This window comes from Rhinoraja longicauda, chromosome 8 (genome assembly GCF_053455715.1).
Source record: "Rhinoraja longicauda isolate Sanriku21f chromosome 8, sRhiLon1.1, whole genome shotgun sequence".
NCBI lineage: Eukaryota > Metazoa > Chordata > Chondrichthyes > Rajiformes > Arhynchobatidae > Rhinoraja > Rhinoraja longicauda.
This window is the reverse complement of record NC_135960.1, coordinates 19,024,810-19,049,915: the sequence shown is the minus strand read 5'-3', so window position 1 is coordinate 19,049,915 and position 25,106 is coordinate 19,024,810. Positions and strand designations below refer to the sequence as shown.

General features: G+C 38.1%; 1 protein-coding gene across 2 annotated transcripts in view; it reads left to right on the top strand.

Annotated features, from left to right (window-relative positions):
- Positions 1-25,106, top strand: part of arhgap15 (Rho GTPase activating protein 15) — a 630,681-nt gene that overhangs the window by 316,435 nt on the left and 289,140 nt on the right. For both annotated transcript variants that reach the window (XM_078403377.1, XM_078403376.1), the window contains exon 8: positions 23,008-23,103. In XM_078403377.1, coding sequence (XP_078259503.1) covers positions 23,008-23,103 — 96 coding nt within the window. The remainder of the gene's footprint in view (positions 1-23,007; positions 23,104-25,106) is intronic.

Below are 25,106 nucleotides of genomic sequence, written 5' to 3'. Positions count from 1 at the left end.
TAAGTAGACACACGGATATATAGGGAAAGATGGGATATGGATCTTGTGCAGACAGATTGAGCGAACATGAAACTATGCATTCTGTAGCTTTTCCTTCATTGGCTTGTTTTCAGAAGGGAATGGATTTTATATCTCTCATCTGATCACATTATTATTGAGAAATAAAGGTTCTCATATCCTGCTGATCAGAGGTCTTAATCTGATGGTAGGTCCTTTTATGGTTATAAGATGACACTATTTCCTCACGTTGAAACAATTATTATCTAAAGGGACAATGATTATCAAAAGGGGTAAACCTAAATATGGATACATAAATTTTTTGTTACATTGTTTTGAAATTGGTAGTTTTGATGTGCTGAATTCACTGCAGGACCATTTGCCGCATTTTGAAATGGATATCATGGTATAAACCCCAAATTTGTTTTGTGGAAGAGCATCATTTTGCTGCTGTGCAAATTTTCTATGACAGCCAACTAGGTAGCTCAGCAACAGTTTTGGACCAACTGCTTCTGGCCGCTCCAAGAATTGAGTTTGCCCAAACTTTCCTAGAGTGTAACCAATCCACTAAATATAGCAGCAAATCTGCGGTTCTATGTGTTGCGGTCTGCAACTAACAGTGCATAACATGAAATATAAGTGTGAGTGTTATTGCATGAGGTTTCACGTAAATTGGATGGGTTGAAGAACTGTCTAGCTTGAGAGTTCCAAACAATATTATCAACATGAAATCTGAATAATTTTAGCTTACTTCTGGGAATTATGGACGCCATTTGGTTCCTGTACAAAACAACCACTGCATCGAAGCAGAATACAAATGGTGACCACCATTTTAAGTTCAATGCTCCAGTTAATGTCCTCCATGTCTTGCAAAAATATTGTAGTAATGTACAGGGAATAGATTTACAGTGCTGAGAATTTGAATTTTTAGCTTGTTTGCTGAGTTCGAGATTTTGCACAGGCAAGTTACACCAAGTAGAACCATTTACCAAACTAAATCAGGCAGTGACAAAGGTAGAAATTTTCTTGCAATGCATCATGGCAAACATATTGGAGGATAACTTTAGGTTTAGGACAACTTGGAAGAAAGGGACAACGGTGAGGATAGTAGGGGGAGCAGTTTTGGTTCCTGGTTGACTGAGTGTTGGGGATATAATGAAACGAGTATGGACTGAGTATGTGGGAAGGAAGTGCAAATGCTGGTTTACACCAAAGTCTGAAGAAGGGTCTCAAACCGAAATGTCACCGATTCCTTCTATCCAGAGATGCTGCCTGTTCTGCTGCGTTACTCCACATTTTGTGACTATCTTCAGTATGGACTGAGCTGAGTAGTACATAATAGAGAACGCCACTTAAAGATGCTTATGGTGACTTTGGCCACTAGTCTATGGTCTTTAAACTCTTAGGGAACAGCATTTAGTTCCATTGGCCAAACCCTTATACCTGCATCTCTGGAGGGTTCCCAGTTCTTTGTGAATATAAGACATTCCTCGCACTTCTCTCTCCCTTTACCTAGATCAGCATTGAAAATTCATTCATGTTCTGGCCTTCATAGTTTTGCATGCCAATTCTGTTTGTGGATTGCTTGCCAGCAGTAATACCCTTCACTGGTGTTAGCCATTCACATGACTGATACCTTACTGAAGCTTCCAGCCAATAATCAATGCAGTTAGTGTTGGATGAATGCTGAAGTGATTCTAACAAGGAAACAGCACAAAATTAGCATGAAGGCTACATTCCACTGGACGTGCACGGGTTAACTGAACAGTTCAATCCCAGGATCCATTTAAGAAGCCTGTTGAATCTAGCCCCTAGATGTTGAAGCTCTGTTATAATCAATAGCATTGGCTTACTTGTGTTTTGATTTTTAAGACTCATATGTCAGATGTCACATTGCATTAAATGCAAATAAATCAAAAGTGCATACATTTAAAAATATACCAAAAGTGAGTCAACCTCACAGATTATTTAGACTCTGAATGATTCAAAATGTACCACATAGTAATCATGTTCTGCTAACCCAAAACCCAGAATAATTTGAATTTGATTGTCAGAGGGTAGGTTTTTCATGGATTTGCTTTTGGAAGCAGAGTATTCCATCATGTGCAAATACACCTGTTCACTCACAATTTTGAAAACTACGCTCCTTATGAACTGGCAAATTTACCACAAGCAATGCTGCATGAGTTTTGAAGGCTAATTATTCTGTGTCATAATTTGCATCAAAATTTTGCTACCTACATATCTTCTGGCTATTGTTTCTACATAATGAAGATGTATACTTTTGACTTTTGCTGCTCGCTGCGCAGCACATCACCAGCAAAAGGATTGCTTTACCTAAGTACAGTAAAAAGAAATGAGCTCAGGAACATGATATGAAGATAAATTGCCTTAGGAAATGTTAGACTGCAAGTTACAAGAATTTTCCATGTTTGGTTTAAATTATGCTGAATCGTAGGTTGTGTGATCCACAATAACATTGTTAATCTCCACTAATAAAAACAAGATTGTTTGAAATGGATAGTTTCTTTTGCAAAATGCAAAACAGCTTTTCACACCATAACGGAAGAAAGAATTGTCTCTGATTATAGTTTAATGGTGGTTTAGGTGGCTGATGCAACCATTAAATATAGTTAACATAATAAATTGACTGTAATTCATTTTTTTAATTGTCCTTGTCAGTTAAACTAATCAGTGCATCACAACCAGTAAAGTTTTTTAATGTTTCGTTCAACAAAAAGAATGAATTTAAACTTTTTAAAATGATATATGCATTTTCAAGGATATTATTTTTTCTCTAAATGAGTTTCAACATTACTCATTAGTTTGGGAATATCTCAGTGCTGAAAACTTTTCTGGAATATTGCTACAGTACCTAAACATTCTATCCTGGCCCCACTCTCAAATGTTTTTAAGCATGTATTCTTTTGAATCATTTAAGTCAATTACATCAATACGCTGAAAAATAATATAACCAGGATAACAATTCATTGATCATGCAAACTACTAAGAACGATTTTAGGTTCTAACCTAGAATAGATGTAAATGATGTCAATCCATCCACATATCTCTACTTAAACACATGTGTGCATATATATATACGAACGCAAATAGATTGTGTGTATATATATATATATATATATATATATATATATATATATATATATGAATATAAGATTCAACTGGATTACAAAAGTAACAGAAATCTATTTATGTACAGCAGATATAAGTATGTTTAAAAAGATATAAAGACGATACACATATTTAAGTGTAAAATTGTACTTAAAAATGGATGTGCTCACATTTATTTAACTATGGGTAGTCAAACACGCAGATTTGTTTGAATAATTCAATCATTTATCAAGAAGTATTAAAGAGCTGTAAGTATGCATGCATATGTTTTAAATGGGATGCACTTTTAAGTGTAAATTTATTTCTGCAATGATAGCGAAGTAAACATCAACTAAACAAGCCACAGGAACTTCTAAATCATTAACATATGAACAAACTGAATATGTTTGTGCTTATTAAAAGCTTGTTGATTCTATAAATGTAACATATAAAGTACTTCTAACTTAAGAAATTGACAAAACATCTATCTTCAGAATTCTTGAGCAAAAACTGTTAAAATGTTTTTCATTAATCATAATTTTGTATATGTATATGGAATGGGAGGTGTGCATGGTGATTGGGATGATTGTAGTGAGGTTAATGTTGGATGGACAGTGATGTATGCAGTACTGGATGTGACGGGTTCAGCAAAAAGATTTTTGAAGATAAATTCAAGAAAATTATCTTTTGTATGGGAGAACCCCAAAATACTTTACATAAAGATCCAAGAGTAAGTGTTTTAGTTTTGTGTTATTTTGATGTCTGCTTCAGTATATGTTTTTTAAATCATTTCATCAATTAAAATGGAAGTCTTGCACCCTGAAGCAATATTTCCCTGAAAGTTTTTGCACTATAATGTGAAGCACTGCAGGGAGCTCAACTGCAGTTTTGAATCAAAGCAGTGAATGCCAAGTAGGTTGGGAGATTACAAAAACAAATTTTTACTCCACTTGTTCTGAACACTCGCATGTGGTACAAAAAGCAGAACAACCTTCTGGCACCGTCTTCTGTTTCTCAGACTGGCAGCACTTCGGTTGGCAAGCAAATTTTCCTGAGAGGATTCAAATGTGACTGACAAAGCCCTCAGTACGACAGGTGTTGAAAAATTGAAAACACAGATAAGGTCCTGAACCATTTCCCTACTTTCATTCTTAGTGTTAAGCTGCCACCTGACACTGGAGGGCTATATAGTGTTACAGGTAAATAAATGGATAATTTGGCTGATTGATACGGGAGCACCAGCTGTCACTACATTTTTTTGGGCTGGAGAATGTTTTTCACACGCGTAACAAAAATGCTTACAGGACTGTGTATAATGGCCTTCTCATCAAGGATCTTGTGTTCCTTTTTTTTACTTTGTATAATAGAACCATTTTTTCTCAAATGTATTATTGCAAATTTCACTACCACTGGGCCTTTTTTTCCAAAACCGGGGATCATTTTATGACAATTATTTTAATAGGTTAGTTTCTATATTTTAAAAGGCTGCTAACATTAAGTAAATATTAAGGCGGCATGGTAGCGCAGCGGTAGAGTTGCTGCTTTACAGCGAATGCAGCGCCAGAGACTCAGGTTCGATCCTGACTACGGGTGCTGCACTGTAAGGAGTTTGTACGTTCTCCCCGTGACCTGCGTGGGTTTTCTCCGAGATCTTCGGTTTACTCCCACACTCCAAAGACGTACAGGTATGTAGGTTAATTGGCTGGGTAAATGTAAAAATTGTCCCTAGTGGGTGTAGGATAGTGTTAATGTACGGGGATCACTGGGCGGCACGGACTTGGACGGCCGAAAAGGCCTGTTTCCGGCTGTATATATATGATATGATATATATGATATGATATGATATATGTTTGGAAAAACACAAAAGGTGAAGACAGATTATTCATTGATTTACATTGTCACAACACTTCAATTAAACTTTACCCTAATGAAGAAGACTCACTATTCTATTGGTCTTCCTAGCTCCAAAATAGGTGAAATCCGAGTTATCTTTAACTGTTAAGAGTGTGAATTTATTTTGTGACTCTGACCTAAATCCATCCGTCAAAATATAATTGGCACCAAATTTTCTACACCAGCTTTCTGATGTCTTCTTGTGGACATACTCTCTAAAATAGGGAAAGTTAGCTTTTACAAATGTTGAAATATTTCTTGTATTCCTCTTTACTGAGTGGATCATGCTAGACTGTTCATTGCAGCTGACAAAATAACCAAAAAAATGAAAAGCCATTTATGGAACAGTTCCAAGCCAAATGTAACCTGGTCATATATTTCCAATTTATGTACAATAAGAATATTTATTTCTCTATTTTCCTTGATGTACACCAGTTGTCCTCACAAATAAATAGCAGCCAGGTAATGATGGTTCAATGGCCTTTATTGGTGTCATTTCATGATTATCTGAATGAAGTTCAGGCCCAACATGTTTCCATTAGATTGAAAGCTATTTCTAACAGTCCAAGGAAAATTGGATTTCAAGTGATATCAAAGGTTGCATAATACCCAAAAGTATTATTTTAGAGCAGGAATAGAGTATTGAGATACCCTGCAAAAATATAGAAATCTGTGCACGGACCCAAAGGATATTGATGCCTTGGGTAGAAGGAGCTTGTAGATGGAAAATACAAGGAAGGTGGCAATGGAATTCTCAATCAAATTGCCATTGAAAAGCAGGTTGTGTTGAATATAGCAGGACTAAATGTGATTCAATTACCCGGGCCTGATAAGTTTCATCCCTGATTGCTTTGTCAGGCTAGGAATTGGACTGTTGGGGCTCAGACCTAAGAAGAGGTGTCAGGTGATGAGAGAACAGAAAATATGGCGCCAACATAGATTAGTTACTTATAGGTTGATGAGTTTAATATATCTGGTTGCAAAATTACTGGAAAAGATTCTGAGGGACAGGATTAATCTACACTTAGAGAGGCAAGGGTTAATCAACATGGCTGATTAAACGGCATGGCTTTGTTATTGGGAAATCCAGTCAGACTAATTTGATTGAATTTTTCAAAGAGGTCGCTGAGTGTGTCAATAAAGGTAGAGCAGTTGATGTAGTTGACATGGACTTTAGAATGCCTTTGACAAGGCATGTGGGAGATTGGTTCAAAGGAAAGAGCCTACTCGACTGCAATTTAGCAAATTTGATCCGAAAATGGTGAGCTGATAGGAGTGTGAGGGTCCACCATGTTTTGCAATTGGATGTATGTGACCATTGGTGTAATGCAGGGATTGATGCTGGATCCATTGCTATGTGTTATGAATATCATCTGGCTGGATGTGAATTTTGGAGTAATGATGAGTAAATTTACAGGGGATGCAAAGGTGATTCACCAGGTTGGTAGACACAAAATGTTGGAGTAACTCAGCGGGACAGACAGCATCTCTGGAGAGAAGGAATGAGTCACTCCCCTGACATCAGTCTGAAGAAGGGTCTCGACCCAAAACGTCACCCATTCTTTCTTTCCAGAGCTGCTGAGTTACTCCAGCATTTTGTGCCTACCTTCGATTTAAATCAGCATCCGCAGTTCTTTCTTACGCATATTGTCCTTCACCAGGTTGTTGCTTAGTTTAATTTAGTTTAGAGATATAGGGCGGAAACAGGCCCTTTTGGCCCATCAGGTCCACGCCGACCAGCGATCCCCGCACATTAACACTATCCTATACCCAGGGACAATTTTTACATTTACCAAGCCAATTAACCTACATACCTGTATGTCTTTGGAGTGTGGGAGGAAACCGAAGATCTCGGAGAAAACCCACGCAGGTCATGGAGAGAATGTACAAACTCCGTACAGACAGCACTGTATCAGGATCGAACCCGGGTCTCTGGTGCTGCATTCGCTGTAAGGCAGCAACTCTACCGCTGCCCCACCATGCCGCCCCAGTTATCTCAGCTATGAAAGGAGAGTAAAGGGGCTGGATTTATTTTTCTTCTTGAGAAGGCTGAGGGGCCTCAGATTCAGACATATTGATGTGGACAGAGTAAATAGTGAGAAACGTTAACCCTTAATAGAGATATCCACAACCAGAGAGCACATGTGTAAGACGAGTTAGGAGGTAAGGCAGGGAGTTTAGTTTAATCCAGACAGGTGCAATGTTTAGTTGCTTTTCACTTTGGTTGATCATCACTGCTTGTGTCATTTTGATTGTGTTTTTTTAAAATGTAATTTAGAATCTATACATCATGATAATTCTAAACGTAATATTTTTTCTATTGATTGAGTACCATGGATTTTTAAAAATCTTTTCATTTAGTTCAACTCTACATAATTTTTTCAAACAAGTTATTTTGAAGAAAATTAACTTCACTGGCATAATGAAACCAATATTCAAACCTATCACAGGAGTTCCAACCCTAATGCGATATCTCACTCTTTGATATAATGAAGAGAAGAGCAGCAAAATATACCAACAAATATACAAGAAGGACCTGTTACCATTCAGAGAGGTCATAAATGTGAAATACTCATAGAAAAATAAGATGGAAGGTGTTGTAAAACACTTCCACCCAGTAGATGGTAGGAATGTGGAGAGTATTGCTGAAAGTAACATAGGCGGAAATGCGCAGTATATCTAGAACCCACTGAGGGAGCCCATTTGAACACCTTTGATGATAAGGGCCATGGACAGTACCAGAAGGGATAATTAATGTTCAGGTTCCTTTTTCACCATCAAAGACACAATGGGCCAAATGGCCTCCATCTGTTTTATACTGTGATGTATTGAGAGGTTGGGAGCTTTTCTCTTGAAGGTTGGGAGGTGTGGGTGCCGGAAATGAAGACAGGAAAGTTCTTGTTTTCAAACTTAAATTCCATATATTTAGTCTTTTCCAAAAACAGGTAAACTTAATTGTTTGCAGACAGGTACACAAAACCAAAACAGGTAGTTAAATCAAAACTGTAGCTTGCTGCCTTCTTACAAAATATAACTCAAACACTGCTTCTCTCCCTCTCTGCTCCAGTCGTCTTCTCTCCCTCTCTGCTCCAGTCGTCTTCTCTCCCTCTCTGCTCCAGTCGTCTTCTCTCCCTCTCTGCTCCAGTCGTCTTCTCTCCCTCTCTGCTCCAGTCGTCTTCTCTCCCTCTCTGCTCCAGTCGTCTTCTCTCCCTCTCTGCTCCAGTCGTCTTCTCTCCCTCTCTGCTCCAGTCGTCTTCTCTCCCTCTCTGCTCCAGTCGTCTTCTCTCCCTCTCTGCTCCAGTCGTCTTCTCTCCCTCTCTGCTCCAGTCGTCTTCTCTCCCTCTCTGCTCCAGTCGTTGTCTCTCTCTTTAAATATACTGCTTCCCTTCCCTTTTAACTCCCTCACTGAGGCAATCAGCTCATCTGGTTCAGCTGGGCAGCAATCAGTGTCAGCAGCAATCAGTGTCAGCAGCAATCAGCAGCAATCCGTATCAGCAGCAATCAGTGTCAGCAGCAATCAGTGTCAGCAGCAATCAGTGTCAGCAGGACAGGCAGCCCTGCTGACTATGGGTTCTGTAGTCTTTTGCTGGCAGCCATGATGGTTTGTAGTCCTTGTTGCATCCACCGGGAGGAAATGTATCTCCCCTCTATGACTCTACCTCTCATGATATCTCAATACATTTATAATTACTCTAATAATCTATAAATAGCCTCTTGATATATAAGTTTTAAAATGTGCTAGTGCCTTCATATATCTCAAATGGAGTCTGTTCAGAACATTAAGCCTTTGCAGTGTTTTGTGTATATTTAGTTTCGTTTATTATTGTCATGTGTAAGTAAAGCATTTTTGTTGCATGTTATCCAGTCAGCGAAAAGACTATACATTATTACTTTCAAGCCGTCCATGGTATACAAATACATGATAAAGAGTATCACATTTAGTGCAAGATAAAGTCCAATAAAGTCCAGTTAAAGATTGTTGAAGGTCTTCAATGAGGTAGATTGTAGCTCAGGAAAGTCAGCACCGCGCTTTAGCTGCTGAGAGAGTTAATTTTCACAAATCGATGCAAAAATTAATCAAAGTAAAGGACTTTAACTTAAAAGTCTGCCATTTGCAAAGTTCAAAACTCTGCACCACTGTTAAATAAGGCAAACTTTAAGAACTACAATTACCATGATGCTATGCTTGTAGCTGCAGGCAGATATCAACCTTCAGAATAGACTCAGCTACATAATATATTTAATCATTGGTTCATTCCACCTAGTGTGCTTTCATAACTTTTATCTCAGAATACCATTTGCAAGCACATGCGGTGTAATGTCTATCCATCAGAAAAGCATTAAAATCCACTACATTTATTCACACAGTTTTAGTTGTTATCTCCTTCACCTCCTTTTATATGCAAACAATAGCGTTCTACATAAATATCTCAGAGACCTTTATGCTCTTATTATTGTGTCCAAAAATTGTTTCATTATCTGAAGTACATTTGTAAAAGTGCATTCATCAATGGTTGAAAGAAATATTAATGTCACATTATTACTCGTAATGCATTATGTCAATAAGATGGGAATGGAGGGATATAGTTCATGTGCAGGCAGATGAGATCAGTTTATCTTGACATCATGTTTGGTACAGACATTGTTGGCCAAAGGACCTATTCCTGTTCTTTGCATTTTTATCTTCTAAGATCCAGGATACAAGTTTTGTCCTGTGTCCATCAATTTAGGGGCATCATTTACTTTAAATTAACCACAATAATAAAATTTCCATTGAATCATTAACAAATTATATATTAAAGCTCTGTACCGACTGGTAATTTCTCAGCAGGCATTAGTGCTCATGATCCTCATCTTAGTGATGTGATGTATGGTTTTGTCCTCCAGAGGAAAGGAAATTGATTAATACTCATTTTCTCACATTCTATTTACTTTCCTCCCTAAATAAAACTACTTTGATATTTGCCCCAATTTTATTCATCTTTCCACATTAAAAGTAAATGACGAATTGAGAAGTTGTATTTTTTCTCCAGCTTTGTTTGCTCATATGGTACTTATTCTGTGGTTCTACAGCTAACTTATGAGGCAGCCCACATAGCCTGTGGCTTAGTTTTAACCCAGTTTTTTGGTGAGAAAAAAATCCTTTTGATTTTGATATATTTATTGTCTGGTAAAAGAAATACCTGGCTCCGACGTAATCAGCATAATTAAGTGAGGTAATCAGGTCATTCTTAGTAATATAATTTGTTAATTTACTATCAGGAGGATGAGGGATAATCTGAAAGAGATAAAAGGTTATGAGGGGAATAGAAAGGATAAATACACAGCCTTTTATCCAGAGTAGGAGGATCGAGAACCAAAGGACATCGGTTTAAAGTGAGGGGGAAAAAGATTTAACAGGAGCCTGAGGGGTAACATTTTTTACGTAAAAGATGGTAGGTATATGTATATGGAACGAGCTGCCAGAGGAGGTATTTGAGGCAGGTACTATCAGAATGTTTAAGATATATTTAGACTGATACATGGATGGGAGAGGTTTAGAGGGATATGGGCCAAATGCAGGCAATTGGGATTAGTGTAGATGGGTCATGTTGGTCGGTGTGGGAAAGTTGGGCCGAAGGGCCTGTTTCCATGCTGTTATAACACTCTGACTCTAAGTACATAATTCCGTCCTGGTTGGAATTGAGTGCCATGAAAAACTCCAGCAAAACTCCTAATCAAATATCAGAGGTTTAATAAGTAATATTAACTTATTTCAAGCCTATAATATAATCTAATATTTCAAGAGGTTCTCAATTCTGTTGAGTTTAATGTCATTAACTTACCCCATGCTCTGAAAAGAAAAATAACAAGTTGAAATCTGACAAGGTATCAGATAACAAGCCCAATTGTATGCCACTTAACAGTTTTTGAGACCTGCATATGCCCCAAATGGGGTAGCTTAAGATATGTCTGTCATTTACCTTTAGATTACTTCTTTGTACTTTTAAAGTATAAAAGTACCTTGGCATAGTTGACACAAAATCTTTGTACAATGAATGTCAAAATAAAACATCATGTCAAAGAAAACAAAAGAAAAATGAGTGTTATATAATCATCAGTCCATATGCAGTGTTTCTTAAAACACTTTTGAGATTCTGAAGATTAAATGATTATTTATGCTTATGCAATGATTGAGAATTCAAAAGACCTTTTATCTATGAATTTGATACGTGCAACCAGCACTTAAGGGGTTATATGCTCTGTAAACACATACTATTGCAATGAATCAGATGTTGTAAACCTTCCAACATGCAACAGCTGGGGACAGACCTGCTCATGTAGAATCTCAAACTATGGCCAAAACCTGGCTTTTTTTAACAGGGCTGCTGAGCTTTCAGTGCAGGCAGTTTCAGCACATTGGGTGATGTCATTAACTCTTGTTTGTTCCAGTGTTACCAATCCCATGAGAATCTGGTTTATGGTCCTTAGTCTGAGTTCGTGTACGATGATTTTGTATGATTTTTGTATGTCATTTGCACTGCCATCAGTTTTCTTTCTGGATGTTATAACCCACTTTTCGACCGACACTGTGAATTGATTACATTGATTAATAGCTTTTTTATTTCAGAAAAGATGAAAATAAGCATTTCCTTCAGTATGTCCTTGTATATCAAACAATTATAATGGATCGACATTAAGCTTATTTTTCAACCTCTGTTGATTTATTTTTGAATGCCATTATTTAAACAGTGTTGGTAATCCCACTGTAACTGGCCTGGAGGAGTTACTGAGCTTGACGGTGTGTGGAAGTTAAAGTAAAATGTGCAATTAAAGTTAAAATTGCTTGATATGTTAGTTCAGTGACTTCACAGTATCAAGGGGCAATAACTCTCTGAGTCACTTTCCCTCCCTAGTAATAACATCATCTACGTTCACGTTAAAATAGGAAAATTAAATGAATTATAACTTTCATTGTCTTAGAAGAGTATGATAGTTCCATTACTTGAAAAGAAGCTCTCTTTACTAACACTCTTTTTCAAAAGCTGAGTTGCTGCGGTAAATTAAGGTTATGTTTAACATCTTGCTTTTCTTTTATTCATTGATGTTCATTTTCCCAGTACTTTCCTTTTAATTGTCTTTGGGGAACTGGCTGGTAAAAATTGCTCAATCTCAGCAGTGCAAGAGAGCTATATGTCAGGCATAATTGAATTGACACAATCCCTGAAGTGTCCTTTGTTAATAATTACATTTCTACTTGAGTTAATACAGCCCCTTCTGCTGTCAGGAAGGTGTGGATCAGTAGAAATATAACATAACTCCCTTACATTACCCTGACTGCTGTGATAATACGAGGCTGAGGAGGAGATCCTTCTTAAGCTTACTTCTTCCTTGTTTTCTCTGATCCCAGCATCAAGCAGTCTTCAAGCTGGAACTGAAGAAAATATCAGGCTACAGTCAGCTCACAATGGAGGTCACCCAGCAAAAGCACTTCTGTCATGCCAACCCAAATCATTGTGTAAATAAGTTTCAAAATATAGTAAATCTGAACAAGTATTAGACACAGCCATTTATTCACAAAATGCTGGAGTAACTCAGCAGGTCGGGCAGCATCTCGGGAGAGAAGGAATGGGTGACGTTTCGGGTCGAGACCCTTCTTCAGTCTGAAGATTTCCTCCTCTTCCACATTTGGCTGTGTCTAAGAAAATAACTGCAGATGCTGGTACAAATCGATTTATTCACAAAATGCTGGAGTAACTCAGCAGGTCGGGCAGCATCTCGGGAGAGAAGGAATGGGCGACGTTTCGGGTCAAGACCCTTCTTCAGCGAGAAAACATTGTTTTACATGCTCTTAGGCAAATCATAACAGGCATGAGTACGTCAGGTTGCAAAAAGGAAAAAAAACAGAATGCAAAATATACTGTTACAAGGTATTAAAAAAATTGCAGATAAAAAAAAGTGCAAGGGCTGCAACAAAGTAGATTGAGAGATTGGGAATGCATCCTTAACATATGAGAGGGCTACTCAAAAGATTTTAACATCAAGAAAGAACTTGTTCTTGATTCTGTCTGTGTTTGCATTCAAGCCTTTGTATCATCTGACCTACAGCAAGGGGTGGGGGGGGGGGACATGGGGGGGGGGGGGGGGGGGGATGCTGGTTTACATGAAGGACTGGGCTGTGTCCACAGATTTGCAGTTTCTTGTGGTGTCTTGGGAAGAGCAGTTGCCATACTAAACTGTTATGCACCCTGCTGGGATGCTATCTGTGGTGCATATATAAAAATTGGTAAGAGTCTTGGAGGAATGCTGAATTTTCTTGGAGACACAAGGAACTCAAGTGTAATGGGTGAGGCAGCATCTGCGGAGGGAATGGATAGGCCAGTAACTAGACAGGACATGCAAGTAATTACGATTTTCATAAATTACTGGGACCATCCTTCAGACATTCTCCAGTTTGAAGAAAGATCCTGACAGAAAACGTTGTCTGTCCATTCCCTCCACAGATGCTGCCTGACCTACTGAGTTCCTCCAGCACTTTGTGTTTTATCAAGTTTCCTTAGAATTCTGAGGAAGTAGAGGTGTCGGTGTGCTTTTCTAGCGAAAAAGTATTGGACCAGGACAAATTGTTTGTGATATTTACACCAAGGAATTTGAAGCTCTCAACCATCTCCATTTCAACACTATTGATACATATTGGGGCATGTAATCCCCTCCCTCCCTTTCCTGAAATTGATAACCAGCTCCTTCATTTTGCTGACATTGAGTGAGAGATGGTTGCTTTGGCAGCATGTGACTTAGGTCTTTATCTTTTTCCCATACTCTGTCTCATCATTGAATGAGATCTGGCGTACAATGGTTATATCATCTGTGAACTTGTAAATGGAGCTGGAGAAGAATTTGGCCGCACAGTCTTATGGGGAGTAGAGTAAGGGTCTGAGAACCACATCTTTGCAGGGCACTTGTATTGAGACTGCTAGGATCATGCAAGATGGTTTGTTGCCTATCCTCACTGATTATGGTCCATGGGTCAGGAAGTCTTGGATCCAGTTGCAGAGGAGGTTGCTGAGGTTTGAAGATGAGTTTGGTTGGAATTATAGTTTTGAAGGCTGAAATAGTGTCCATAGATATGAATCTGATGTAGGTATCCTTGTTATCCAAATATTCCAAGAATGAATGTCGGGCCTGGGAGAAGGTGTCTGCCGCAGACCTCTTGTGGAGGTAGGCAGATTGGTCAAGTCTGTCTGAGAAGCTGGGGTTGACGTGTGTCTTGAGGGATAAAGATTGGCTGGGAAACAGGGAGAACTCAAGCTGAAGCCATTCATGATGGTGGCTATGAGTCTTAACGGATGATAGTCATTATTGCACTTGTTATTCTTTGGCACCAGGATGATGGCGATCTTCTTAAAGCAGGCGGAACCTCAGATTGGAGTATGGGGAGGTTAAAGTGGTCTGTGAATATGCCTTCCAGCTGGTACATATGGGTTCTGATGACATTGATGTTGAAATTTTTCTCATAAGCTTTGCTAATGAGAGGAATTTGACTGAAAGATGTGAAGGACGTAATCAATTCATCGAGTAGAATGCCACAAAAAACATCACACTTTTTCTCAAAGATGATAAAATAAATCACAGTTGCATAGAGTAATCAAACTAATACGTGGCTCAAAGCCATCAGAAGTTGAACTAAAAGTTAGTCATGTAAGTCTCGTGAACAAATTCTGACAAATTGTCCCAATTCAATTAGTCAGAAGTCTCTATACTTATGGAAAGATAGGGTGCAACAAGCTGGCATTGCATGGCCCTGTCTTCTGAATTACATTTTTGTTGCAATGCAGAACCCCTGATTAATCCCTCAGATGATGTCAGCTTTGAACCCTACTCCTAAAGGTTAAACACGCAGTTCAGGCTGACAATCTTATGTGATACTGAGTGAATGCTGGGCTGAAAAAAGAATCTTACTTTGAACAAGGCATTACATTGAGGCTCTCTTGCCCCTGACATGTGAATGCCACAGATTCTGGGTTAAAAGACTTGAGTTCTCCCTGTTTCCCAGCAGCGCGGTGGCACAGTGGTAGAACTACTGCCTTACAGCGCCAGAGAATGGGTTCGACCCTGACTACGGGTGATGTCTGTATGGAGTTTGTACATTCTCCCAGTGATCTGCATGGGTTTTCTCCGAGATCTTCGGTTTCCTCCCACACTCCAAAGATGTTCAGGTTTGTAGGTTGATTGGCTTGGTATAAATGTTAAATTGTCCCTAGTGTGTTTAGGGTTAATGTGCGGAGATCACCGGTTGGCAAGGACTTGGTGGGCCAAAGGGCCTGTATCTCTAAACTAAACTAACCAATCTCTATCCTTCAACCAATAGCACCAGTACAAATTATTTGGTTATTTATCTCTTGATGCTTTTGATGGCTAACTAGATCCAAACTGTAACTTCCTTGGTTATGATTGGACCATCATATTTCAACACGGTATCCTTTGCTGCTTCATTCATAGCCCAGAAAGTGAATATCACAGCAAGATATGTATTGGTGTAGGTTTATTTTTCTCATTAGTATCAAAATGCAGTTCAGGCTGACAATTTTATGTGATATCGAGTGAAAAAATAATCTTACTTTGAACAAGGCATTACATTGAGGCCCTCTTGCCCCTGACATGTGAATGCCACAGATTCTGGGTATGCAGGTTTATTTTTCTCATTAGTATCAAAATGCAGTGGAAAACATTGTGTGCTATCTAGGAAAATAATATCATGCATGATACGAAACACTACTTTATTTATCCCAGGAAGGAAATTGATCTGTAATCTGAAATTGAACAGTCATAAAAACACAAAAACACAAAATACATGAAACATGAAATTAAATTGACGAGTGGAAAGGATTGGGGATGTGCAAAGATTTGGGAGGGAGATGAGGAGAGAGATGGGGGGGTGAGTCAGTCTCAGTCTCAGTCTACCTCACGTCATAAGGGTGAGAAGTTGTACAGTTTGATAGCCACAGGGAAGAAGGATCTCCTGTGGCGTTCTGTCCTGCACCTTGGTGGAACCAGTCTGTTGCTGAAGGTACTCCTCAGGTTGACCAGTGTCATGGAGGTGGTGAGCTGTATTGTCCAGGATGCTCCGCAGTTTGAGGAGCATCCTCCCCTCCAAGACCACCTCCCGTGAATCCAACTCTGCCCCCAGGACGGAGCCAGCCTTCCTGATGAGTTTATTAATTCTATTGGCATACATCAGGTTGTGTACTGGATCTTGAGAAAATTTGAAAAGTGTACAATACTAGTTCACCAATTCAATGCTGAAAGCGTTAAATTTTGACACCAGTTTGCATTAAATCGATGCATATTCTTCTGAGTTATAAAGTTTAAGAGGTGATGACCCAAGGGTTTAACAACTAACAAAAATTGCTGCAAATAGTCCAAGTAAACAATCTGAGATGATATCAAAAATCTCACACCAATTTATCAATCAAACCAAACTTGTACATTTAGAATCTGGTGAGCAGACCTCAATGTTAGTGTATAAATTCATGGAAATGAAGCACCATTTCCTCTTTTAGAGAATGAAGTGAATGCTGAAGCAAAACCTGGTTCTTTCAGCTGTTCCACTTTTTGAGAGATACGGCTGCAGAGCTTTGAGGGTTTTGAGCAGATATTTAAGAAATTATTGTAATGATTCTTTATATGAAAAAAAATATTGTTATGGGTTCAACATTAGTTTGGAAATAATGTAGAAACAAGAAATTGCAGATGCTGGTTTACAAAAAAAGGACCAAACGTGATGGAGTAATTCAGCGAGTTAGGCTGCATGCCTGGAGAGCATGGATAGGTGACGTTTTGGATCGGGACACTTCTTGCAGGTCTGAAAAAGGGGCCGCTGAGTTACTCTACTGTTTTGAGTCATTTAATGTATTCCCTTTTCTTTATTTTTCCCCATACTGCATGGCCTGCTTGTTTTATTTATTAAGAGGATTGTTTCTGGTGAAGTACCTGATAAAATACTATTGAGCACCATTGTAATAAATCTGAGTCATGTCTGTGGTGTTAATAAAACAGAAACTGGCAGGAAGCTATAGGATGGTGATCTCTTTCACTTCCACTGATAGAGATTTGTTGATTCTTTTGTTTTGAGAAAGGTTCGATATCACATTCTTGTTCACTTGTTACGCTGCAATAAGTTAATATCATATAAGTTTGCCTGCAGATTTGAATCTCTCAGATTACATTCTCCACCGTTTGCAGTTAACCAAAATAACCAAGGTTCCCAAATAAATGCAGAAATCACTGAGGAAATCACCCAAAGGCTCTTGCTTTAGGTGACCTGTTGTGTGTGGATTGATGATTCCCTACAATGTTTTCCTTTCAGTGTCAAGTAAGAAAAAAAGAATTGAAGGGAATGTGATCAGTGTAGAGGCGTTAATTTGCACAATGTAGATTGCTTCTCAACAGTCCACAATCAAAGACATGATTTGTGTGGTATTCACATGGTTACCTGCTTCAGCATCAAGTTGAGTGGTTTCAGATTGGTGGAAGACATCTGAGGCCTTTGTAGAGTTTACTGGACAAAATCCTATAGCATTACACTGTTCATCTCTCAACATAGTAATCTCAAAGACATAAGAACCAAGTTTAAGTAGCCTGCATCAGGCTAATGCACACATTTTCTTGTACTTCATTAATGCTCATCCATCTTTAGTTTGTATATCACATCTGATATACTAGAAATTATAACCCTGAGATATTTTGATTAAAATATATCCAATATTAAAATCAAAGCATGTTTTAAAGAATGCCAAAAAAAGCCAAGTTGTACCTTTTAAAGTGACTGGATTAATATTCTAATGAAATTAAACAGTTTCCAGATTTTTCTTTACTGTTGAGGGAAGTACAACGGTCTTTATCACACTTACAGAAAAAAACATTAAAATTGTAGTTTGTTCTGCCAGGAATTAGCAGTGATAATTGTAGCCCATAAATGTTTTGGTGCCAAAAAACAGTTCTGATTTTGTCTTGCTTTTTATTGCTTATTAAACCTACTACCCTTTGCTGAGGTGCAGCTTATGAATCAAGCCTTTAAACACAATCTGTGACTCGTATTCAGTTGTGGGATTATTTTTTTATGCCACTAGCTGCTGCATTTTAAGTCCTCCGCAAACGTCAAATAGTTAAAAGACGAGGAAGATTTATTTATTTTTTGGCAATTTTGGAGCCTCATGTTTGTGTGATGTGGACATTAAATTATTCTAGTTTGGTGGCATTTGAAAAGTGAATGACCCAACCCTAAGCAGCTAAATAGTATTTGTGTTCCATATGCCATATAGTTACTAAATGAGTATGATAATCACAAACATGTCACAGATTGAGCTTGAGTGAGCCAAGAAGCGGAGTGACATGGCAATAATGAATGATAGCACCAGATTCAGTGTCAATCTTCACAATCTGTGCAGCATTATAGTTTACAAGGGAAATATACAGAGGCATATTTCCAGCACTTATTTTTACATTTTGGCTGAAAATGCTGTGTTTCCTTTTAATTATTATTCTTGCCTGCACTTTTTTGACTAGTGGGTATATTTTGCAGCAATATGTTCCTTCTCAGATCTTGTCAGCTCTGAGTTTTTGCACCAGTTTTGCACCTTATTCTACTTGCCTGGGGATCATTGATGGAATCAAAGAGCATATAGATGATTGGGTTACAGTGCAGCACCGTGAGATACCAAATTTATTTTGAAATTATTTTGCTTTTACTCCAAATATTTGTATCATTTTCCATTATATTTTATTCAATATGTACATATTTTACAAATAAAGCTGACACAATTTACATGTCTCTCCCTTAGCAACCTCATGAAACATTTATCACTTGCAGACACCCCATTTCATTGTCTGCTGAGAAGTATTTGACATAGATATTGGAACATTGTTGTATGTATTAGGTGCAATATGTGTTATTGAAATCTGCTTTTGTAATTGGAACCAAATTCCAGAAAGAGGATGTAATTTGCGTATGTTGCTACATCAATGTCAGTGCATATAGCAAAGGATAAGATAAGAATGTAGGAAATAGGATCAGGAGTATGTCATTTGGCTGCTTGAACCCAGTTAAGCATTCACTAAGATCATAACAGATCTGATCTTGATCTCAGCCTGTATTCTATAACCATTGACTGCCCTATAGTCCTGAACAGTTGGTCTTGGTCTAGTACTGCTTGATCAGCAATATGTTTGCGGCAATATTACAAGTAAAAATAGCACACCTTAATATCATAAACATTTGTGATATACAGATTAGTGGCCATTATTTCTTTGCCATTTTGTGAAAATGAGTTAACATTTTTTATGATGAACAAGTACATATGACTATATTCTTGTCTGATACAGACCTTTTGCAAAACAAAATGCAAAAGCTAAGACTTATAAGGTCATAAGTGATAGGAGTACAATTAGGCCATTCAGCCCATCAAGTCTACTCTGCCATTCAATCATGGCTGATCTATTTCTCCTTCCTAACCCCATTCTCCGGCCTTCTCCCCATAACCACTGACACCTGTATTATGATATTGGTAACTATAGTAAACTATCAACGTAACTCAGATTTAGAATGAAGGTCATGAAAAAGTGCCCAATCTAAGGTTGGGTTAGTGGCTACCAGCTTATTGACATTCCCGTTGCAAGCTAGCTCATTTTTGTGATGAACTAATATATATAACCGTATTCTTGTCTGATACAGAAGTATTGTATAACAAAATACAAAACTTATCACATTTATGCAATTGGTAATTGTAGTAAAATGTCAAAGTAACTTAGGTTTATAATGAAGGACAACAGTAAAGTGTCCAATAGAAGGTTGAGCTAGTGGATACCAGTTTATTATCATTCCCCCTTCAACTTCCCCATGCAGGGTGAATTTTACCAATTAAAGCATCTAATATTTGACAGGTAAAATAAATCGATGAGACAGAGGTGGATCCCTTATTTCATCATACAAATAACCTTTTTCCAGATCATTAAGACCTGAAAATAATCGTCTTTTGTGAGGTTTATAGGTGGATATATCATGCGTTCTTGTTTTCAGTGGAGACTTTGGGAGGGATAGAGTATGAGAAAATAAGCAACACAACCCTCAAATTGCAATAATAAACAATGCGGTATCATTTGATTGGATTATTCCAGAAATTGCTCTTTAAAATAAAATAAATCACCTATTTTGATATTTTTTTACAAATAGATATTAGTTCCTTCATGTAAGATAAAGGTGAAACTCCCAAGAATTGTACATGCTTTCAAAGCTCACTTGAGAGTTTCATCTTTTATCTGAGAACTGCAGAGATTATGAGGTTTCATTAAACCATAATCCTAAAAAGACTATATAATTTGTGATGTAATATCTCTCGGATTTATATGTGGAAGGCTGTATTCCCAAAGTAATATTTTCTCTCAGCAATATTTGTAGCAGATATAATGAATGAATTCCTATGAGGCCATCATTGTCAAAAACCATTGCAAAGTATTTCACTCAATTATATACTTAAGTCCCAATCAGACCTTTGCCCCTTTCTACAGCACTGAAAGGAAAACCAAGAAAAGATAGAACTGCACTCTGTTCCCTTGCCACCAATTTCATTCTTCTCTCTGACAACTGTTTCATTATTATCCTTCCTGTTCTTTGAGTATGTCATCCAGTTTGGCCTTGTGCTAAACATCAGAATGCAAGATCTCTCCACCTCTTTGGTTTACAAAAATACTTCATAGTTCTTGTACGAGAGACAAACTGTTATGGTCGACAAATATTCCCACCTGAGCTCTTCTGCAGTTGCAACCTTAATGCAAACTTCTGTGAACACACATGCTGATATTCTCCGCCTTCTTACCTTTAACCCCTCATGGACCCAAGCTCTCCCATCACCCCTAACTGCTACGATGTGGCCTATAATGGGAAGGCTAGTAGTTATTGCCCTTGCAAAGCTAGAAGTTAACCCCTACCTTAAAGTGCTGCAGTTGCTTTGGTGAAGGAACACCCGCAAAGCTGTTGGGTTGGGAATTCTATAATTTTGACCCGGCACAAAAAAAGAAAAAATGATATACTTCCAACACATGCTGATAAGTGACTTGGAAGGACACCTGCAGGAGGTGGTGTTCCCATGGATTGTTAATGATTAGAGCAGCTCAGTGAAGATCCAAATATGTCATTTCGAAAAATTCAAAATCTTATAATATATATCCCTCCAAGGTTTCAAGGTTCAAGGTCAGTTTATTGTCACATGTACCAATTCAGGTACAGTGAAATTTGAGTTACCATACAGCCATGCTAAGTGAAAAGCAACAAGACACAACCACATAAAGTTAACATAAACATTCATCACAGTGGATTCCACATTCCTCACTGTGATGGAAGGCAATAAAGTTCAAGCTTCTTCCTCTTGTTCCTCAATCTTCCACCATTCCCTGCAGATCCATGTGCCTATTCAAAAGTCTCTTAAATTACACAATTGTATCTGCCTCAACCACCACTCCCAGCAGTTTGTTACAGGCACCCACCATCTGAGTAAAAAACATTGCTCTGTACATCTCTAGACTTTGCCCCTCTCACCTTAAAGTCATGCCCTCTAATATTTGATTTTTCTATCCTGGGAAAAAAAGGATCTATGCTGCTCATTTTATATACTTCTATCTAGTCTCTCCTCATCCTCCGCCATTCCAGAGAAAATAATCCAAATCTGTCCGACCTCTCCCTGTAGCTAATACCCCCTAATCCAAGTATCATTCTGGTAAAGCTCCTATGAACCCTTTCCAAAGCTGTGTCCTTCAGAGTTGGCTGAATCTTAGGGTATCCTATCCAAAGAAGAGGAGTTGCACTGGAGCAGTGGCAGTGAGCGAAAGATCATAATAATTTTTGTAAGGTCTGAAAGTGTATTCTACCAAAAATAACGTCCAGTTTCTGGAAAGTTTCTGGCAGTTTCTTGATTAGGAAGTGTGTTCTTGATTAGAAAGATGTGGGGAGAAGCCAGGAGAATGGGCCTCAGAGGGAAAAATAGACAGACATGATTGAATGGAGGAGTAGACTCGATGGGCTGAATGGCTTAATTCTGCTCCTATGTCTTATGGTCTCATGAAAATTGAAACGGCTGCATCCTGAGAGATCAAATCGAGTTTCACTGCACCTGAATTGGTACACCTGACAATAAAATTCCTCCAAACCTTTTTGAAATAATGATTGAATTGCCCTTTATTTCTTCCCCCCAATATGTGTGCATCGCTACCCATGTATTTTTCCTGTGATCAATAAAACTGGAAAGCTCCCCAGAATATGTACCAAGTAGAAAAAGAATGATACTTCATTTATTTCATCCTGCATTCATATTTCTGCTGGAAGTTCGCTCCAGTTTTCACAGAAGATGGGGTGGTCTGTTTCTGTAATATGGTTTTCATTTTCAAAGATGAATTGTAATTAACCTGGCTGATCTTCAAATATTCTGGCTTGCATCATGTGTTTCATTAGTAATCATCCATTTCTTTTTTGTTTAAATTAAATAAACAGTCAACGATGGAAGTACCATCAGGTCCATCTCCATTCAAGTGCGATAAAGTAGAGATAATGTTTCAAGTGGAAACATTTCATCAGAATTCATTTATCACAAGGTTCTTCTTCCTTGCATCTTAATTCATTTTCAATGCTTTCTCTTTTAATTCTGGACACAGGACTGAAACATCTGGTTTAACGAAGTATTCCCTTCAGTTTTAGGCAGATGTGTTTGCAATAAATATAACAGAGTAAATTGGAAGTCAAACTTTGACTGGTCTCCTCTTATGATTGTATTATGTGACTTTCAGAAGAAGGAGAGCTAACAGAATTATGGTCAACTTTAGTTTCTTAATTCCTCTGTTGCTGTTGAGTAATGCTTATTTCAGAACATAATGAGCTAAGTGCTGACAGCTGAGAGGGCTATGAGTTTCCTTTACAGTGTTATTTATTCAATTAAACTAACTCGCACTCCACTCCACTCTGTTTTTGTTTTCTTGACACAGCTAACAACAATGACAGGGAATGAATTTCTTCTCCATTCTGATGATGACAGTATACACGACTGGTACAGGGCCATCAGACATGTGATTGATAAACTGGTATGTATAATGCTCCTAACCCTATTCAAACAACTTATCCTGGAAGAAAGTAAAAGCATTTTGTATATTTGTGCAATCTGTTTGAGAAGTTGCGCAATAAACATTTAAAGATTATTTGCCAGAAAAATATTTTCCCATATATTTTCTGAACTTCTCAAGCTCTGATCAGCCCCTTTTGGACCTTGTTTCATTTGTTTATGGCTCCCTGTGGCATTATTAATCCCTCTTTGCATATTTTCTATCAAATGTTTTGGCATGGTGTTTTTTAAATTTAAAACAGACCTGAAATGAATCAAATAGGACATAATGTGCATGTATAAAAGAATGAAATAAATATACTAACATGTATGCCATAAATTTATATTCACACCGACTTTTCATTATTATCATCACAGTAACTCTCGTCAAATTCATTCATACCAAATTATTTATAAATGAGCTTGATTTTCATATTTAGTCAGCATGAGGGCTGATTCTGGACCGAGTCCCACACTTTTTTAACTGTATGCTGATCTTGTGAGAATTCTAAATGGTGGTATACAATACCCTTCACAAAAATACTTATATTAGATGTAGTTCTGCGATAAGACCAATGCAATCATGCTCAAAATTAATATTCCAAAATCACAACTGTCTGGATGAAAAAGTTTTTTCTCACCTCAGTTTTAAATGGCCTACCCTTTATTCTTAGACTGTGGCCCCTGGTTCTGGACTCCCCCAACATTGGGAACATTTTTCCTGCATCTAGCTTGTCCAGTCCTTTTATAATTTTATACGTTTCTATAAGATCCCCTCTCATCCTTCTAAATTCCAGTGAATACAAGCACAGTCTTTCCAATCTTTCCTCATATGACAGTTCCGCCATCCCGGGGATTAACCTCATGAACCTACGCTGTACTGCCTCAATAGCAAGGATAGACTAGAGGTAGACTTAGAATTAAAGGATGTTCTTTTAGGAAGGAGATGAGGAGAAACTTCTTTAGTCAGAGGGTGGTGTATCTGTGGAATTCTTTGCCACAGAAGGCTGTAGAGGCCAAGTAGATGGATATTTTTAAGGCAGAGATAGATAGATTGTTGATTAGTACAGGTGTCAGAGGTTATGGGGAGAAAGCAGGAGAATGGGGTTAGGAGGGAGAGATAGATCAGCCATGATTGAATGGCAGAGTAGACCTATCATATCATATATCATATAAATACAGCTGGAAACAGGCCTTTTCGGCCCTCCAAGTCCGTGCAGCCCAGTGATCCCCGTACATTAACACTATCCTACACCCACTAGGGACAATTTTTACATTTACCCAGCCAATTAACCTACATACCTGTACGTCTTTGGAGTGTGGGAGGAAACCGAAGATCTCGGAGAAAACCCACGCAGGTCACGGGGAGAACGTACAAACTCCTTACAGTGCAGCACCCGTAGTCAGGATCGAACCTGAGTCTCCGGCGCTGCATTCGCTGTAAAGCAGCAACTCTACCGCTGCGCTACCGTGCCGCCCACCTGATGGGCCAAATGGCCTAATTCTACTATCACTTATGTTCTTACAACCTTATGTTGGAAACATAAATGTTTCCAATATCCTTTTGGTTTCAAGTGGTTTATCATTGAGAGGAGCCCAATGGAAAATTCCGGTGACACCATTTGGTAATGGTATTAGTTTATTATTGTCAAGTGTACCAAGATACAGTAAGAAGCTTTGTTTGCATTTATCCAATTAACTCATACTGTACATGGGTACAATCAAGCCATACGCAACATGAGATGCAAAGAGAAAAATACTAGAGTGCAGAATATAGTGTTACAGCATTATCATATTAGTTACAGAAAAAAAGTGCAAAGTCTGCAATAAGTCGGGTTGGAAGGCCAGGACTACATCCTAGCTTATGAGAGGACCGTTCAATGGTTTGATAATAACAGAGTTGCATTAGTTTATCACATTAATTGTCACATTTCTCACATTAGATTAAGTAATTGCTTTTGTTATTATAACAGAATGAGACTGAAA